The 17841-nt window shown below is 34.4% G+C and overlaps 1 protein-coding gene across 1 annotated transcript in view; it reads right to left on the bottom strand.

The window, feature by feature from the left end:
* Positions 1–658: 658 nt before the first annotated feature.
* The window catches only part of KDM7A (lysine demethylase 7A), a 61206-nt gene continuing 44023 nt past the window's right edge, over positions 659–17841 (bottom strand). Inside the window, exons 10-20 of the mRNA XM_081958120.1 lie at positions 16321–16412; positions 16123–16212; positions 15475–15681; positions 14478–14602; positions 13709–13851; positions 12846–12943; positions 11317–11465; positions 10974–11179; positions 8203–8285; positions 7165–7438; positions 659–5197 (exon numbers count right to left, since the gene is read on the bottom strand). Coding sequence (XP_081814246.1) covers positions 5103–5197; positions 7165–7438; positions 8203–8285; positions 10974–11179; positions 11317–11465; positions 12846–12943; positions 13709–13851; positions 14478–14602; positions 15475–15681; positions 16123–16212; positions 16321–16412 — 1562 coding nt within the window. The 3' untranslated portion in view covers positions 659–5102. The remainder of the gene's footprint in view (positions 5198–7164; positions 7439–8202; positions 8286–10973; positions 11180–11316; positions 11466–12845; positions 12944–13708; positions 13852–14477; positions 14603–15474; positions 15682–16122; positions 16213–16320; positions 16413–17841) is intronic.

Below are 17841 nucleotides of genomic sequence, written 5' to 3'. Positions count from 1 at the left end.
CCCAACCTTTTGGGCTTCCGGGCCCAGTTCCGTGGAGAGAGGTTTTTCCAGGGACCGGAGGGGGTATGGTTTTGATTGTTGCCTGCATCCTGCAGATGGGACTTTGTTTGCATGGCCTGGTTTCTGGCATGCCACGGACCGAGGGTTGGGGACCCCTGCACTTGGACATATAGTCATATTACTAGTTATGTATGGGGGTTCACTAAAATCTAAACATTCATCTTTTTGCTAGTAAAATATCCATCTACTACAGTATAGTCTATGAACAATAACTGAATTTAACAAGCTGAGAAAAGAAAAGAAAAGTTTTAGAATTTTTATTGATACAATTGTCCGTTGCCACATTTGTGGCAAATCAGTTTTCAGATGTTATGACTTTCAAGACTTCCTTCTTATATATTTAAGCAAGTTATGGATAGTTTATTTGCTAATAAATTAAGCTAATAAAGGTGAAGCTGATTATTCACCATTTTTGAAATAATTACAACTACTTTTATTATTTTGGGGATATAGTCAGATTTCAAACTTTGCTCAAAATGAGAAATGGTAAAATCACCAAAACAAAAGTTGCAGAAATAGAAAAGATGGAATTAAGCAACACTTTTATCTTTATCTGAGTAAGCAAACAAAAAAGAAATTAAACACTTGAATGCAAAAATCAAAAACATAAGTAATACAGATTTTAATTTCCATATTATAAAGTACAGAAAGTGAAACCTATGATCAAATACAAATTTAAACAAGCCACTTGTCCTTCCAAACAGTAAATCAGAAAGCTACCTATAAAAACAATTTTTTAAAGTAAATTTGAAACAAAATAAATACTGTACATATACTTTCCCTGCCTGCAGGCAAAAATGGAATGGGAAACTTGAGTAAATTGGGGGTAGGTGCTCTTAAAGCTACAGCCTCCCATTTTCCAACCAAAAACTCCACATAGGAGTGTGTTTGTATAAAAAGGAGCAAAGAACACACAAATCTCTATTCAGAAAGACAGCTATTTCACCACATTGAAAAAATTGAGAATTTAGATTGACAGTAGAAAAAGGTATTGGAAAACAGACACATCAGCAAAGCACTACTACAAAACTAGCAAATACAGCCAAGACCTATCCCTTTTGCAAATGTAATGAATATCTTAAAAATGCCAAAGCACTGGCAAAGTTAAACTTTTCCCAGCAGAAGTGATAATTCCTATTAATATAATCTCTTAAAGTGAATTATTTCATTCCCTTCTTACAGCAAGAAACTATTATGGCTTAAATTTTATATTCAAAGTTTTCTTCCAGGCAAAAATGCAGCTTTATCAGCAGCCGCATTTTGTAATCAGTGCTAATCTCATTACCATCCTGTTCTGCACAATACAGTCCTTTTATTGTATACAGAACATTGCTCTTTTGGGGGGAAAAATGGAGCTGCAGCTCTTAATCCAGTTTAAACTACAAAGTGTAAGGCCTTTAAATTCAATTTACATTTCTTTCACAAAATAAAATTGCCCTGGGTTTACCTGCTTAAGTCAATGAACAGATTTTTATGGTCTGGAAGCATGAATGCATGTTAGTATAAAAAAGTGAAAGGGGAGAGGTGTTTCTGTTTGTTTATTGCGGTACAGAAATTGTGATCAAAGAGGCACTATGCAAGGAATTGTGTAGAAAGTAATGCCTCTCAATTTCCTTCCAGTCACCAGCTATAAAGTTGGCAAAATCTGGAAGAAAGACTGGAGTTGCTTTCCATCCTAATATCCCTAAGTTTAATAATGGAAATTCTGGTGAATCAAAGTAATCTGAAGTATTTAAAAAACTTCAGTGAAATAATGTATCTTTAATTTGATTATGACATATGTTGTTACACTGAAGAACATTAATGTAAGTATTTTAACTATGACTGCATTATTCAATCCTATCAAAAGTATTTGAAATCCGTACATCAATGACAATGATTGCATAGGTAAATCTACCACAGAGATCATTTGAGGCTACACTGCAGCCTGAATTCAGTAAGCAAAGACTGTGGAACAATGAGAAATGTGGCTTAGAATGCTGCTGCTAAAATTGCTGCTCTAAAATTCTGTTTTCCTTCTGTCTTCAACATAGCCCAAAACACTTTATTTTACCCAATTGGTTTAGGGAGGAAGAGTAAGGTAATTCTAACCTACAGCTGAAATACTTGCCTACTTATATAAAGGAATCTTTCTCTGAATACAGATTCTACTGAGGATAGAGCAAACTTGTGCCAAGTTTGGTTTAAATATCCTTTTTGCCCTCAAGAAAATAAAACAAGTAGGGGGCTACATAATTAAATTCAGACATCTACTACAAATGTAAAATCTGGTGCAAAGGTGATTTGTATAAATGAAGCAACTAGCATGCAAACAAGATTGCCCACTGTAATTTCCTTGTATTACTAAAATAATGTTTTTATTTGCTTCTTCAAAATTAATTTTGAAAGAGATATTTAACTTTGCCTTCCTCAAAACATTAAAAACATATCACCTTACTGAGGTGATAACAGAAGATTTGCTTCAAATTGTGTTTGAAACATGAAAACAGAATTTTATAATCAGAATTTTTATTTTAGTAATCTAAGAAGATATATCTCTATACTCATAACAACAGAGAACAATTGCTGGGAATAGGCATCTGGGAAGAAAATGAGAAAAATGGAATAGAAAATATAATCTATCTGAAACTTACTCCTTCTCTCCCTCACTACCTCTTTTCTGCTGGTATGCATTTTAATGATTATGGTTCTCAGAGAAATCAGACCAGTTGTGAGACTTATCAGTTATTCTGATCAATAAAGAATATATAATTTTAATGTATCATTCAGTTAATTGTAGCCTCAATGTTTTTTGCTTAACAGATGATGCTAGAATATCACAAGAATAAACTACTTAAAAAATATGGCTTATGAAAATTAGAACTAAATCAAAACCAGGTTCTTTCTAACAGTTTTTCTGCCTAAAAGAAAAGACAGAATATAGTTTAAAACACATGGAAAATACACAGTACAAGCATATGTTTTAATGTACCGTAGCCCAGTTAGAAGATATGACTCTTGAAACTCTCATTTTTTATTATGATTAAAAATGAGTTAAAACTGATAAGTAAATCTCTTCTTTTTCCAAAAACCAATGTTGAGTTTTCACCCTGTAATCAATTCTATTGGCAATGCCAGCAGTCAAGAGGTTCTTTCAGTCTTGTTTTTTCCTACATTTGAAATTGGTATGCTAAGAAAAATGAAGAAAGAAGGAAGGTAAAAAAAAAAAAAAAACCAGACTTATTTTCAAAACCTGAGATATATCACAGGTTGGTATCTGTTTGATTTTTGTTTCTTTATTCTTCAGTTTCATTCAATGTATTCTTAAACCTTTTTTATTTATTGTGACAGCTTACTTCCTAATGGAAAGTGAAATCCATTATTACACAAATGCAATGCACTCGTGCAACTGAACTTCCCTCTCCTAATTTCCTCATCTGTTTTAGAAATTACCCTCAGCCCTCCAAAATGATGTGAAAGGGACCTGTTGCATGTCGGATAGAGAATTAGCCTATTTTTCCTTAATGAAAAAAACCACTTCCTCAGATTTCACTCTAGGAATATTAGCTTAAATGTTTTGGCTATCACTCTATTCATTTAAATAGGACAGTGGAAATGTCACTGAGAACTACAACCTTGAAATTTAGCTAAGTCCTCATACCTGCAGTGACTAGTTTGATATGCAACAAAAATATAATTAGTTTAATTCAGATACGTTGCACGCAAATGCAGAAAATACTGAATATAAAACTGTATAGTCAGAACTATACTGTTCTGGGACATCTAGATATGTTATTTTAGATAGGCCCAGAAGGCTGGGAAGTTTATTTAAGAAAGTCAAGCAGCTGAGTAGCTTTGGCCATGCTTTAACTCTTGATCAATAAGAAAACCAAACTACTAAAGCAGTATACCTAATATTCCTGCTCTGGTACTGAATAGCCCTCTTAGTAAAGCGGTAGTCAGATGCTTTCCCATTTTTTCCCAAAAGAGCTTAAATATTCAACTTTATCTTACAAAAATATGATTTTTCATCTAGGTTATATACATGCATTTTAGAATCGACATTTACTATCAGATCTTTGCCAAGCATGACATAAAATATGTCATGCTAAACTTCAAGAGCTATCAAACATATTTACATATTTACAAAAATGACTTAAGACCTTAATCAGCTGGCATGTGTAGACAATCAAACAATACTCTGCCACTATAACAGTCTTTCTTTACAAAATGTATTTAAATGTCTATAATTAAAATCAATACCTGTATTCCTACATGGGTGATGGCTATGGATTATTCTCCACACCATAGAAATAAATTAAAGGAAAGGGATAAAGCAAATGTTGCTCACATTATGCTAATTCATAATCCAGACTAAATGGTGAAACAAGAGGAGGAAATGGAAGTAATGAAGGAAGACATTTCAATGAACTAAACTATCAGAGACTTTGTACTTAGGAGTCAGTAAAAAAGTCACCCACGGTGTATAGAAAGAACTGAATCTAAGTTATGCTTTCATGTCCTTAACTTAATAAATCATATAATATATCACATCCATGTTTTAAATCTATTATCTCTATATCAAATGCTTGAATTCAGAACAAACAATGCAGCTCTCTCCATTTGCAGACAGACATTAAAGGCAAATAAAACCTTCACATTTTGACATTTTAAAATTAAAATAATTCCCCCAAAAGGTTTCCAAATAAATAGCTTAAAATGAATTCAACCCTTGACAATATCTGACAAATAAATTATTGATTACCACTTTCATCACACTCTTCTGTTCATGAATTAGCTCAGACACTACTAAAGCATCAAAATGAGCCCTGAAAAACAGATCATTTTCCAATTCAAAGTCTTTTCAAATATTTTCATTTCCCAAAAGTTATTGCTCAGCAGATGTGGCACAGTGAAAATGCAGCATTGGGTTTTTGTTCATCAGGCAAAGTTCAAATAAGATACATGCATTCTGCTTCAAGCAGAGGAATAAAACAGAAGCTCCAGGCACTGTTACCCTCAATACTGGTCTATGTGTGAAGAAAGCAGAAGCAGCTACTACATCAAACTAAGTATCGTACATGACCATTTCGGTTCAGTTTTAGAATTTTCCCGAGCCGTTGTTTGGCAGTTGCCATTCCTTTCTTTGGACGCTTGCCTGAAAGAGGAAAGAAACATATATATTTATGAACATTATATTATAGTCCTTACATATAATTTCAAAATTTAAGCAAACAATATCGTGGAATCATAGAATTTAAAGTAGAGATCACCTAGTCAGCCCCTTGCTCAATGTAATATCCACAATAGTATCTCTAATAGATTAGCCTCCAGACTCTTTGAAGAGCTCTAGAAAAAAAAGAACTCACAACTTTATGTGGCAGTCTGTTCCACTGGCTGACAGTTCCAACTGCCAGGAGTTTCTTCATGTTAACCCATTGGCTGTGAGCCTGCCCTGTCCTGTGTGAAATTTCTTCATATCTGAAGATTGCTATTGTATCCCATACATCAATGGGATCTGCCCAAACCAGAGTAGTGTGAGGCAATTCCCTCCAGTGATCTTGATTCTATGTTCCTGTCCTCGAAGAGAACATTTGCCTTTTTATTAGCTGCTTTGAACTGGTGATTCTGCCTTATATTTTTCATTCCACATATAGAACTTTACATTTCTCCTGGTTCAATTTCATCCTACGTATTTCATCCGAAGGCTCAAGCCTGTGTGGATCTTTTTGTCTAGATTTCTCTCTTTCATCTAAGTCACTAGTTATCCTCCTAGCTTTGAATGCTATATGAGTGTTTCCCTCAATACCCTCATCCAATAACTACTAAAAATGCATTGCATAAAAACACCATAGGATCCAAGAAATTGTTTTGTGGCACATGTTGAAATTAAAGCAGCATAAATGAACACAGGTGATACAGACTGTCCATTATCTAGTTGTATTCAATCCTGACATCATATAGCAAGGATTCCAAATGCTCCTGTAGTAGTGCTGGCCAGCTGTTTATTTAACGGATTTATATACTATCAGCCAAGGTGGACCATGGAACTTTGCAGTGACTGTATTACAAGTAGTAAAACGATAAAATATCTCATTCTGTTTTTATTGGTTGTTCTTGTGAGCTATCTAGGATCATTATGTATAGGATAGGTACCCATCTAAGTGTAATAAATAAATTAAATAAGTAAATAAATAAATAAATAAATAACTCATTTAAAACATTATAAACTAACAAATGATCAATATCAATATGTAGTATATCAATCACGATAATATCAAAACAGTCTATATAGCAAAATTAAAACAGTGAATGTAGTTTTTAAACTCCAAAAAAACTTGCTGAAGGAGCAACAGGAAGAGTGAGTATAGTATATAATGGATGGATGGATGGATGGATGGATGGATGGATGGATGGATGGAAGGAAGGAAGGAAGGAAGGAAGGAAGGAAGGAAGGAAGGAAGGAAGGAAGGAAGGAAGGAAGGAAGGAAGGACAGACTAAGGGTAACTGTGGTTGTCAGGGAAGTTCTGTTCTCTTGGGCTGCTATGGCCAAAATAGCCATGGAAGCTGGGGAGATACCAGTCCTACAGCAGGCCAATCTGAGTATGCTCTGGCACTGACCTCACCCAGGTTGCTTCTTATGAGCCAGAATGTTTTCATAGGAGATTGTGTTATGTTTTTTAATGGAAAATAAACACCACTTTCCAGATTCAGAAAAGAGGCTCTATTGTGAAGACAATAAATTATCTCAGAACTGGGTCAAAGAAGATGGATGAAGCCTGGGGCTAAGAATTTATATCTACTTTATTTAGCAAATTTTAATTGAGGCAAGATTTGAACTGATGATTTTTCCAACATTATGCCAATGGTTACATCGTTAAAGAAATCTGCGATATGATAGCTTTGACATTTGAGCATGATAAAAACTTTGTAGGAAATAATCCCCTGGGTGAAAAATAGTGACGTTGAAAATTTCAAATTACATTTGAATGGACAGAACTGTTTACAGGGATGCACACTGAACCCATTTTCTGAATATTCACATTTTAAGATAACCATGTGGTACAAATGTCAACAGCAAATAAATTGGTTGCCAAAAGAAAGAACACAGATGATTACATTACCTTTTGTTGCCTGGTTGCTGATGGGGGGTGGATTTGATGCTGGCCGCTTGGTTGGATGAAGAGGTACAGTGGAAGCTTCACCATATGGTCGGTCGGAGCTGAGACCGCTGTCACTTAATCTGCACTCCCCATCAATTAAGTTGCAGTCCCGCATACATTGGCTATGCTGAAAGTTTATTCCATTATTTTGCACAGGATTCCGGTTTTCTTGAATTCTGTAACAGGTTTCAGATGCAACTTCTTTCTTAACATGTTTCTGAGTTTTAACTGTCTCCTATAGATGGAGAAAAGCATTTAAAGCCATAATGCTTTTAATAAAATGTTGCAAGTATATTTGTAGATTTCAGTGAACAGCACCAACATTTATTATAAGACACTTAACTTGATTGCTTGTAACTGGATTTATCTATACTCAATGTTATATGCTAGAAGGGTTATACAAACTAAATAAAATTATTTATTATATAAAGTGATGCAAAAGACATGAAATTAGGAATACTAAATTCATTACATATTTCAACAAATATTAAAATAAAACTATAACATCTAGTTTCATATATTTTGGCATACTGAATGCTGTTACAGTACATTTTCAGAGGTTTGCAAGCTACAATCAGAACAAATTGTTTATAACTATCTGAACTTATTTATTTCATTACTCGCTATTAACACAACAGATCTCTAAAAATAGTTAAATCTCCTCCTTCATACCTACATTTGCATCTACAGTTTAGTACTGTATACAACAACATAATACTGAGCCCTGTGCCCTATTACAATCCCATTGAGTGTTTTACAGCTTTAAAAAATGCAGAAACACCTCATTCTTTTAATTAATGTAGCAAGATTCACAATGTGTACATTTCATATTAAACAGAAATGGATAATCTTGTAGTTTACAATTATACTCTGACTCAGCTTTGCCAATCTCAGTGGATTATGAGAATTTTAAACCAAAGCATCTATAGATCAGAACCAATGTGGCATACACTTATTTTAAAAAGTCAAATCTGTATTTTAAACAGTCAATATACTCACCTGAGGACTGATTTTAGAAACTGAATGTAATGGTGTAAGAAATACTGAAGCTCCCATTTCTTTTTCATCTTGTATGTGTTTGCCTGAATGGAAATGTAAAATGTTACTAAAAACATTTCAAGAATTCTGATTTTAAAAAAGAGAATAATTCTTTCCCATTTTCCCTGCAGTGATAATAATTGTTATGATTCGTAGTGTTTTGTTTACTTTTATTTTTTTTATCCACAGTTCATATACAAGTACTCCTCAACTTACAATAGTTCATTTAGTAACTGTTCAAAGCTACAATGGCACTGAAAAAAGTGACTTATGACCATTTTTATACTCACCACCTTTGTAGCAGCCCCATGATCAGGTGATCAAAATTCAGATGATTGGCAACAGACCTGTATGTAGGACCGTTGCTATGTTCCAAAGTTATGTGGTCACCTTTGGCAACCTTTTGACAAGCAAAATCAATGAGGAATCCAGATTCATTTAACAACTGTGTTACTAACTTTTCAACTGTGGTGATTAACTTAACAACTGTGGCAAGAAAGGTCCTAAAATGGGGCAAAACTCACTTAATGAATGTCTCAACGGAAATTGTGGGCCCAATTGTGGTCGTAAGGACTACCTGTATTGCAATACAGTAATGCTTAAACATTAAGAAATCCTTTGAATTGTCACTATTTCTGCATAAATATGACCTATAACATGAACTGTTCTTTACGTAAGTTCTAAAACTAAAGAGAAAATATAGAACTAGTGTTTAGAATATACACGGATCTGATTTTATGAACTATTCCTAAGTGGCAAATACACCAGTCTTTTCTGAAGAGCAGGCTAGGACTCCCCAAGTCACATGATATAAGTGAACCATATTTAGACATTTGGAAGCCAAAATGATATCTGCTGTCATTGCAGGAAGTCCTTGGGATTTGGCTTTGTTTCATGTTCCATGCACTGAGTTAAAGCTATTCTACATCTAGATGCTAAATCCGACCCTGGTTCAAGATGCCTAGACACATTGAAAAGTTTCACAGTTCCTCAAAGCTCACCCCAAGTCCTCTCAGCCAAAAGGGAATGGTTCCTATCACTTGCATATTGAGCTTGCATAATTAGTGCATTCCTAATGCTAAAATTGGAATTGGAAGGAATACACGCAGGGACTTTTTTGTTCTCCATCAATGCAAAATGGAACTCTCAAACTTTCTATGGTTCCCCACAAAACTTCAGGCAGATTAATGTAGCCAATTTGCTGAAAGATTGCATCCTACATATATTCAGCCAACAGGCAAGGTAGATGTTTCTTGAACCAGAGGAATAAGTGATATATGTCTTTTTGCAGTACCTTTGACCTTTGTCCTCTCTTTATTATTCATCATCAGGTCATGCCCTGTGCTAAGCAGACTGGGCTACAAGCATACTGCACGGTTCATGGTCCTTATATTATTATTCATATAAGTGTTTAGTTTGTGCAGTTCATAATATGATGCCATTCAATCAAAGGAAAGCTTTTAATATAAGGTGAATTGGCCTCATATCCAACAGACTAATTGAAATAATTTATTCCTCTAGAGACCAAGCCCTTGAATTTAATTATTCTGAAAAGGAGTTCCCCTGTCCAACATATTTGTATCCATGGCAATACAGACCTTATAAGATTCTCTCAAGGGCATTCACTAATACAAGTTGGCTGCCACCACCCCTACTGCAAGGAATTAAATGTGACATTAATGCACTCCTTTCTTTTAATGAAAGAAGAAATCAGGGTATTGTCCTTGCACGCAATCATACCAAATCCTGAACTACAGTCATCGTATGCTGTATGTTTATCTGGGCTGTAAGTGAAGGCTGCATATTAACACTTCCTGAATCACAATCTGATCATTAGTCTGTACTCTTGAGATAAGAAAGCCTTTTCCCACTAAGTGCCTATTATGATTCTCAGAGAACTTTTCTCCCTACTTGCCACAAATGCATAGCCACAAACAGGGATGGGTTCCAGCAGGCATTACTGCATGTACATGAGCAGTGCAATTAAAATTGGGACTCCAAAAGCACCCTCAAGTTGCGCAGAAGACTCAAACGAGGAAATGCAACCTTCACTGAAGACTAGCAGAAAAATAAGCCAGAACCTCAAAGCCAAAATAAAAAATACCATTTGGTCTTGTAAGGACGGGGTCCAAATCTGTTCTGCCTCCTCTAAAGTCACAGATCTTCCAAATACTGAGTTAGGACTTTAATGGCATCACTAGGATGGCCTACGGCAGGGGTCGCCAAACTTGGCCACTTTAAGACTTGTGGACTTCAACTCCCAGAATTCTACAAGTCTTAAAGTGGCCAAGTTTGGAGAGCCCTGGCCTAAGGTAAAGCTACACAACAGGATATTAATAAGATCCTGTTAATGATACTGTTGAAAACCAAAATTGGAATAGGTATATGGCCCCAAATTAGACAATATTATTGGCTTTCAGAAGGTGCTGAATTGTTTCCTTTTCACTTAGAAGTACTGGAGTCTGGTCAAAAGACACAGACTTAGAATGAACAATGTTGAAGGCAGGGTTTGAGACCCAGGATGGAATTCTTCTACATATAAATCCACAACTAATTACCTCAAACTTTTGTAGCTAGACTAGAGAAATCTCATTTTGTAAATGGAAACTGTTTTGTTTCTGTTATTTTTAAACAAATGGGAGTTACAAAAACCTTACTGATCCATTGCAAATCACCAGGGTTACAATTTGTCTTCAAGTCACCCTGAAATATTCAGCAACAAGGCAGCTTACCATATTCTGGTTTATAACTCTGAGAAGACATTTTATCTTTATGCCTATTTTTGGAATAGCTTCTGTGATCTGGAACAAAGCTTCTTCGGTCAGTGCTGTCTGTGGTCTGAGTATGACTTGGTAAACAAGTGGTATAGTGCAATCCTGCCATTGACAGCATGCCCTGAATCGCTTCTTCCTCCATACTCGTCGAGGTAGGACATTCCCTAAAAATGGAAAAAGCAGAAGTACAGCTATATGTGTGTGTGTGTGCGCGCATGTGTGTGTGTTCCTGTTCCATGTCATTTTGTTCAAATTATCTCTGATAATTTCTGTACTATAGATTTCCTATACAATTACTCACATTTTATTTGCATTTTCATTTCTAGATGGCTTCTCTGTGATTTGAAACAGGTCCTGTGTTACTTGATTTTCCTCTTTAAAATTTGAAGTTACTTCTTGTTTTTCATCATCTCCTGAGCTTTCTGATTCCTCTAGGGAGGAGTCCTTTTGCTGGAGGGAGAGAAAATTATTTACGCATTCCACTGACTTAATATAATCAGTGATTTAAACTGTAGTTGAGTCATCAGAAAGGTAAGTAATAGAGGTGTTTTTTTCTTTCTTTCAAACACTAGTGAATGTGAATAGATTGCTGAAATGCTTTAGTGCGAAGTCCTAGCTTTAACACTGTTATTTGGAACAACCCATTCAAGAGTATTCCGCAATTTAAGAATCTTCTTGAACTCACTATTCTTGATCAAATAGGTGACAGCTGTAGCCTAGAGGCTCTTTTCCCAGCTTCATTTGGTACACCGGTTCTGCTCTTTCTTTGATAAGAAGACCCTTAGGACAATTGTAGCTTGATTACTGCAATACACTCTATGTGAAACTGCCCTTGAAATTAACTCAAAAGTTCCAGTAGGTCCAGATTCAATAGCATGAACAGACATTACTCTGTGACACATATTTTTAGATTGCACTGGTTGCTGCCTCCACGAGTCAAGGTGGGATCACAAGTACCAATCCTACATATAGGACTTATAAAACCCTACTTGGCATAGGGCCAGGTTATTTATGGGACCACCTACTTTCTATAGTTTTTGCCTTGCCAGTTGGTGCTGATAGGCTAAACATGCTCCAGACCTGTTCAGTTAAATAGTGCTGTTTATCAGGATCCAGGAAGCATGCCTTCTGTCACAGCATTTACTCTCTGCAATGAGATCTCCTCTGAAATCCATATGGCTTTCACTTCATTAGTATTTCATTTGGTCTTGAAAAACTCCTCCCAAGTCTTGAGTTAAGATAGCTGGATTCCTTTGTTACATGTATTTTTGCCTATGTTTTTGCAGTAAGAGACTGAATAGCATTTTATTTTATATTTTTATTGCTTGATATATTGTAAGATGTTTAGTCAATTTGGAGTTGGGAAGCCCTAAATTTAAACAAATGAATATAAAGGTCAAGTATGATGGAAAATAAAATAAAAATATCTCCATATACATGAGTAATCCATATTGAATAACAATTGGGGGTGGAACAACTTGCATTTGGTGTGAATGTACTTAATTAAAGAGAGTATCCACCCACTACAGACCCTCAATTGTTATTCAATATGGATTAGTCACATTTTAAATCATGGTCATATGTTATGATCAGTCAAGAATCAAGAACATTGAACAGGAAGGCAACCATTTACAGTAAAAAAGAAGAAAAAAGCAGAAGCTTAGGCTCAGGGGAAAAAAACAAGGATTATTTTGTAAAACTCCTAATATTGCATATATGGTATTCAGTCCAACTCTCTCATCTTTTAGCTAATCTTCATTTTTTCAGTGAAACACAGAAGTTGTCTTCACTATTTTTTCCGTACTTCATTTGAAACTAAATATTCTTTACCTGGTTAGTGCAATCAGGTTCAGATTCTTCTGAATCGGAAATATCAGAATACTCTGAGCTGCCATTCCTGAGTTCTGATTTCACACTTTCAAAAAACACTGGAAACAAAAAGAGGGACATTAGATTTCTCACCATATATATTATCTTTTATTTTCTTTTTCTGCCAATCTGTTCATCCCACAACAGTTCATTGCTTAGAAGCAAATAGAATTTGGTATCAGAGCACTAATAAACTGCAGTGCTTAAAATTCTTTTCTAATTTTCTCTCTTGCCCCATTCCCATAAGTTCAAACTCAGATCCATTTCCCTACATGTGAATGAATTCACACGTCCATATGAGATAGTATTTAGAAACCGTATCTGCCTAGATTTAGGTAGAATGTAAAAATCTTAACTTTTCCTTATGTCCTAATGGATTTTAAACTCTACAGATTTTTGGTTTTCACTGGTAGTACCCATTTCAGAACTAAAATGATGAGAATAAATATTAAAATGTTTTGAAATCATAAATAATCTAAATATAAAAATTCGAAATAGATCCTTTAAAACCTTTGCAGCATTTAATATTGTATATTTCTAATAAATATATGTACACAGTCTTGCTCAGCATATGTAAAAAATGTATGTCAGATATAACAAAATCAATGTTTCTCTATTTAGTATATGAAAGAATTAATGTTCCCCTGTTTAATATGCAAAAAAGTACTAAAATTTTATCCCTCTTTCTTTTGTGGCATTGTCAATGGCAGTGAAGCTAGCCTGATTATAAAATCACATCCATCAATAATGTATATAGCAACTGGATATATAAAAATAAAGAAAGAAAAAGTACGAATTACTAATTCAAGAAAAAATAGACATACTGTTCAGTGGTTTCTGTGTATCCACATGGCCATCTGTCTCCTGGGACTTCGGCTCTTCTGTCTTAATAGTTCTTTTCTTCTCATCCTCATCTTCACTGTCTGCTGTGTATAGACTTGGATCTCTGAAGGGTTTCCGTTCATCTCTGTCACAAAATAATCGGTTATAAAAGATATCCATTGGAGTTTTCCCTTTATTATTTTCTCATCTTTTAAAAGAGTGAACAAATACTAAAAACTCTAAACTAAAAATCCATTTAAATATTTTTCTCCTTTATAAAGTCATACTGTGTTTTTACTGATGAATTTCTGAAGAGAATGCAGAATTGTTAGGGATTTTTTTCCCCTTTGATAAAAGATTGATTTCAGTCCTTTTAAACCACTACCCTATCAGTAGCATTAGTATTCACACTTGATATACTGAGTAGCTACCAGTCTTTACTTATGTCTTCTTTGAACCATTTTTTTTTTAACACAGCAGTCCATATAGCAAAAACTAGCTGGATTTAGCTTCCCTTTTATAACCAAATCTGCACAGTACTTCCTGAAGTGTTATTGATTCCATGCCAAAGTTCATTAAAAGAGAATCAGGATCCCCCACAAACCTGAATATGGCCTTACAAGTTAACAGCACATTTTCTGTCCCAAATTCTTTCCTTTTAAAAAGTTATATATAACTATATCCAGTACTCAGCCTCAATCAATCAACTGAAAAGTGAACAGAATTAGCAAAATTCAACAAAGCACAAGTCATGTAACATTTGTTTGTTACCTAATTATTCTTCCATTTGACAACAAAAGCCGTAAATCGTTATCTTTTGTTCTCCATTCTGGAACAGTGGAAGATGGTTGAAGTGGCTTGTTAAATCTTTCATTCAATTTATAATTTGCTGTGTCCTAAAGCAAAAAACAAACAAGATTCTATTTTTAAAAGTTCTGTGTAATCCACATTAGTGGTGATGCAAAGTTTGTCTATAAGCAAAAGAAGAAATAATGTATTATTAATAATAACCATAACATAGGTTTATATGTACAAATGATCATGCCCAAATAGGATATTATTAAATTCTGCACTTCATAATATCTGATCCTACTTCTATTCTCTGGATTAATGAGGCTTAGCACACATAATTATACATATTGCAATCAACATGTCAAGAAGGATATTGAATAGGTTGAGATATAATATGCTCAAGTGGAGGTTGCTGGCAGATAGCAATATGCTGTGCGAATGTGGAGAAACACAGAGTCCAACCCATTTGTTGATCTGTCGAATGAATGCACCAAAAGTGATTTGTTTCTGGCCAACCATAAAGCTAAAAGGGCACCCTCATTTTGGCACTTTAGTTTGATATGGACACGAAATAAAGAAATAAAACATGTCAAGAAGGTAGCCAACACAAGTACAGCTGGAATTGATGACCTCTAGCATTATTGCACAACGTAGAATTATAAAAACAACTTTAAGAACTCACCCAGAGAAAATATAGCAAAACTTGATCTAGATATCAGAGTCTTTCATTATTTTCTTGGCATCCTAACGGTAAGCAATATAAAACAGCAATGGTATACTGTGGTATCAGATTGACAGAGATGGAGCTGGAAACTTATAACATAATCTTTAATACTAAACTCTTATATTATACATTATTTGATCTGAAGTATTATGTAAGCACACAATTTTTTAGCAGCAATAAATTACAAGCATATCTTAGTATTTTGTACCCAGCCTTTTTGTATTTTATTTCATTCTAACTTGTAATACTTGCCTCTTCCCATGGAGACATTTCTAATCTCTTAAGAACTTCCCTCGTGTGGAGCTCCAGAATGTCCAGATTAGAAGGTGTTTTGATAGACTGATCTCGTAGCTTCCTTGCTCTTCTTCTGGAATGATGAATGGAGGCCAATTCACTTGATGAGTGTGAAACTTGACACACACCAGTTCCCTGAGTTTTTGTTGGTTTGTTGTTATCTTCCTTTAAGTAAAATAAAGCCATTTAGAACAGATCATTTTTACAATTTCACATTCAGATAACGATGTACCAAGATAAGAAGGGAAAGATATTGGAAAGGGCTATTCCTTCCTCTTCTTTCACTGTAACAGTGGACAATCATTCCAGCAGCAGTGAGAGGAAGGGCAAGATACAATTGTGGAGCCCTTGAAAATCCAGAAGAAATTTTTATCTCATCCCAAATGCAGCCTCTGGATGCCAAAAGGATATCCCTACTGTAATGTGTCTTCTTGTAAAACAGCATTTTTGAGACTGTATGCAGTATGAAATAATAGAAAATTTAACAATCCAGCTCATTAAACTAATTTCCATTTGATTCAAACCATTATTCAATCCCACCCTAATTGTTTCCCTATAAAATGATGCAAATTACCACCATCACAATTAAATGTCTTTTATTCATACCTCTACAGATCGAATTACTTTAGAAAGTTGCTTAATTAGCTGTCCAGGCCTAATATTGTCTGGAATTTCAAAGGCATGTTCTGTTACAAGCTGTAAGCAAAATAAAAGAAAATCAGCTAAATTCTAAATATAAATAAAAAAATGCTACTGCATTATGAAAAGTAAAAATGCTACTACATTTTTGAAAATAAAACTTACATCTTTTTTCATCCATAGCTTTAAAGCAGTAAGTAAAGCTTTCACTCCTTGTATTAAGAACGTTTGGGGCTGAAAACCATCTTCTTTAAGCTCTAGAAATGAGCATTTAAGATTAGGTTAATATTATTTCAGTAATATTCCATCAAGCAGTATCTACTGTATCTCAGCCTTTGGTAAAATCTGACCAAAAGATTTAAAATTATTATGAAAATAAAATGAGCCTTTGCACCAATGCAGGTTAATCAAACATGGAGTAAAACCAGAAATGTACTGCAATTAAAGCATAAAGTACCTTCAAACTACAGAGGAAGGACACAGTTCTTTTTGCAAACAGATGAAGATTATTTAAATATAATGTATCAACGGTTATCTTAAAAACTGGTTAGCAATTCCTTTTCGTCTCAATTGCTTTAAATGGGATATTCTGGAACTGCATGCTTCAGAAGTTTGGTACCTACTGTGAAATTTTCATACTATATATAGCCATTAAATTTTAATTCCAGTTTCCATATAATGAGAAACTGATGCAGTGCTTGCACACAGTGTTAAATGACTATGTTGTTACAATTACACCTGCTATTTATTATTATAGCCTAAACTGAATTCCTGACTTGTTTTCCTATCAACACAGATTAAAAATAAACAATAACAAATCAGCACATTTTGCAAGAGCTAGCATTGGAAGAATTAGGCACTGAAACATTCTTTAAAAACCTACATAATAGCTTAGTATTCTATATATAAATGTTTTAATTTGCCATTAATTAAAAACTGTCATAAGGAGAAAAGTTGATAACTGTTTTACTTTAATAACTCAAACAATACTGAAGGGTTACTTGTGGCCCCTTAAAATGAAAAACCTATTAAACCATAACTGCATGTGCAGTTCTATCTGCATCTCATACAATATATAGTCCATAAAAGCTTATGCAAATTGGTTAATATAGCATATAATTCTGTTTTTTATGCAACAAATAAGTTAGCTCTCCAGAAATTACAGCAATGAGTAAATACAGATGTTCCATTTCATTAGTTAGATAATGTTACTGATGTGAATGAGCCCCTATTCTCAGTAGATTCCAGTTCTTTGGCACAGGGTGACAGAAAGGACATAGGACCAATTTGTTTCACCTGCAAATGAAAATGCTTCTCAATTTGGTTTTTAAATTGAACTTAAACTGGGCATGGCTGCCTGGTTCAGTTCTGAAGAACAGATGGTAGCCAGATTCATTGTTTAGTAATTTGCATGCTCACAAGAGTATCTCTTCCATATCATAGTACTAAACAATTTTGGTTTAGAAGTAAATTTGACACAAGACTTCCTATTATTCTTCCTTTTTGATGATCAATTTATTTTGTTTTTATCCACACCGCTGCTATCTTGATATTTACCCTGGTGAAAAAAACCAGCTATCTGAAGTTTTCCTTACTTTGAATTTGAATTCAACTTGAATTTGTGATAACTACATTTACTATTTGGACTATATTATTATTGTTGTTGATTTTATTTATATATCCTGC

This window comes from Natrix helvetica (genome assembly GCF_964273705.1).
Source record: "Natrix helvetica genome assembly, chromosome: 6".
NCBI classification, from domain to species: Eukaryota; Metazoa; Chordata; class Lepidosauria; order Squamata; family Natricidae; genus Natrix; species Natrix helvetica.
The sequence above is the reverse complement of the archived record's forward strand: the minus strand, read 5'-3'. Positions and strand labels throughout refer to the sequence as shown.